The sequence below is a fragment of the Marmota flaviventris genome, chromosome 1 (genome assembly GCF_047511675.1).
Source record: "Marmota flaviventris isolate mMarFla1 chromosome 1, mMarFla1.hap1, whole genome shotgun sequence".
NCBI classification, from domain to species: domain Eukaryota; kingdom Metazoa; phylum Chordata; class Mammalia; order Rodentia; family Sciuridae; genus Marmota; species Marmota flaviventris.
In genome coordinates, this window is record NC_092498.1 from 43,586,097 (window position 1) to 43,588,939 (window position 2,843).

Sequence of the window (2,843 nt, forward strand, 5' to 3'; positions counted from 1 at the left end):
AAGAAATCTTCCCTGGTGTCATAGGAGGACAATGCTTAGAAAAAACACCAAAGAGTGGTAACAGCTCCCACTCTGAGCTTTGTGTTTGGAACTCTTAAAACATTAACATCAATAACTCTTCAAGGTATAGAAATGCAGGTGAGAAAGGTTGAGGGCTGAGGCCCCACAACTAATAGGTTGTGGTTCTCTACTAAAATTTCTGTACAAAGAGACTTTCTGCTATGAGGCATGGACTTCTAGCAACAATCAAATGATATTAGGAAATGGCAACAGCACAGGGTTCCTCCTTTATTAAAGATAGTAGGTCTGTGGATGGTTGAGGGGGTGGGGGAGGACTATATGTACATGATAAGCTAGAGATCATACACCGATTAAAATGATTAAAGAACAAATAAAATTATGATTAAATGAACATTAATGATGGCTATAAAATGCACTTTTGTATACACAGTTTAAAGTACAATTGTTTAAAAAACAGAAAACTTTCTTTGCAGCCATTTTCACATTGCCCCTAGGCATTTCTTTCTTAGGATTTTCAACCCATCCCAGGAAACACCTAAAGGACCAATAAAGACAAAATTCCTGTGTATGTACAAACTTATCATAAAGACAAAAGTAAGATGTGTGCCTAAGGAATAAAAAACATGCTAGGAGTAATTCCACTGTCTCAGGAGGCTGAGGCAGAAGCAAGCCTCAGCAACTTAGTGAGACCCCCTCTAATAAAATACTTTTTAAAAGGTCTGGGGATGTAGCTCAGTGGATAAATGCCCCTGAGTTTAATCCCCAATACAAAAAAAAAAAAAAATTAAGAAAACCTCTGGAGACATATAAATTGCTTATCCATCTAAATTTAAAAGGCATGATTTATAAGATACATGAACATTTGGGGGGTTTGCCTACATATGACTGGTATATTCATGTACTTAGGAATGTTGTTTTCCCTTGAAAATCCATCTTCCATACAAGAAAATAAACTTTATAAAAGGTAGTTGTAAGATAAATTGTATTGGTGTAGTTCTAACAAATAACGTAGAAATGATGATTTTCATCCAACACATATTTTTATAATCTCTGAAGAGTGAATAGAGAACCTGGTTCTACATTGTATTTTTGGAAAGTTCTTTATGTGTCCACTATCAAAAAAGTTTCAAGTAAAAACATGTGGAGAGATTTACATTCCATTTTGACTTTTACAGTGTCCTAATATGTGGTTGTTTCATATTTCATTAAACCACCTACCAGATCCTTATTTTCTCTTTTTCAGATTGATATAAAATTTGTCTAAAAAAACTTCCTCTATAATTTGGATTCAAATAATGGAATTTCTGAGCACTGCTCTTTTGTGCTTGGAGGCCATAGACTTAATAGCTGAAAAGTATCATCCTGAAATCAGCAGTAATCACCAGGAATTTAGATTGGGAGATTAATCCTGGGAGATCATAGGAACATGGCTCCATCTAACAAATCAAAGGGGGACAAAGAAAAAGAAAAGAGAGCTCAGTTATTGTAGTTTATCTACATTGAGATATTAAAGTGCTTTTTCAAGTTCCAGTTGTGATCTATTTCCATTCATTCTTAAGTGTTTTTTTTTAAGATTCATTTAAAAGCAAGTCACAATAAACATAAACTCCATAAAACCTTATGAATGTTCTATCCTCAGCCCCACTAAATTCCTATTATTTAGCAAGTAGTAGACAATTATGTTTAAAAATAGACATTAATATACTGAAAATAAAAAGTAAAAATAAATCCAGATGTAATTTCATGAAACAGTAAGTACAATAAGATTTTTAATTTTATTCTAGTGAATATTTTTAAAGCACAAATTTACTGCTATTTAAATAAGTTGCACCTGTTTTATATTAGTGGTTACTTAAGATAATATAACTATTGACAAATATTTCAACAGAAGTTACTCAGGAAATCTATAAAATTAAAGTTAAATCTTATAAACATATGTTACTCTTAGGGCCTATTTTGACTCTTGTTAGTATCTAATTGAAATATTTAAAATGAATCATTGCAATTTACTATGCACAATAACTAATATGTATATAATGCATGATTACAGATTAATTAGAGCATTACTTCTGTTAAGTTAATTTGCATTTGGAATGTTTACTATAAACATGTTGATTGCAATTCCTTTAAGTGTTTTTCTCAAACACTGGTGACACAGTTTTCACAACCAGCCACTAGACATACATGCCATTCCTCACTGCCATCTTCTTTCCCAAGAGCTAGTGACTTAGTGAGTGGGTTTCCTGGGAGGCCAGCATCACTGTCCGGACTCATAAGTCCATGTTGTGGCAGAAGCACACAGCTTGGCCCTGGAGGGTGTGACTGTTTGAGAGTTTGGTGGACGATTTGGTGGTCAAGGGTCATGAAGGGTTTTACTTGCTGTTTCTGGGATCGCTGTAGCTGAGGTCTTGCAGGACTTTCCAGGTGTGCTGGGACCTACAGAATCAAAACCAAACAAATACAATGTGGTGCATCATCTGGTAAATCAGAATCCTCCTTCCAGTAGTGGAGTTCTAACAATAAATACTACAACATCTAGTATCTCTCAGATCCATGGTCTATGATTCTGTCCTAAGTTGTATACAGTTTGAATGGATTATGGTTTTTAAGAACCATAAGTTTTTAAGCTATACTAAAATACCTTCAATGTTCACCAATCTTTTTATAGAAATGACTATAACAATTAGGATCAAATATAAAAGCAACAATTCTGTTTGAGGATCTAAAAAGAGGAAGGCCTAATATGATTCAAGAAAACTCTATCTGATCCACTATTATACATGATTTATATATAATATATATTCCTGGTCTTCCTTTAATTA

General features: G+C 33.6%; 1 protein-coding gene across 1 annotated transcript in view; it reads right to left on the minus strand.

Annotated features, from left to right (window-relative positions):
• Tfec (transcription factor EC) overlaps positions 1-2,429 on the minus strand; it is a 29,049-nt gene extending 26,620 nt beyond the window's left edge. Inside the window, exon 1 of the mRNA XM_071607654.1 lies at positions 2,206-2,429. Within this exon, the coding sequence (XP_071463755.1) occupies positions 2,206-2,385 (180 nt within the window). The 5' untranslated portion in view covers positions 2,386-2,429. The remainder of the gene's footprint in view (positions 1-2,205) is intronic.
• Positions 2,430-2,843: the final 414 nt, after the last annotated feature.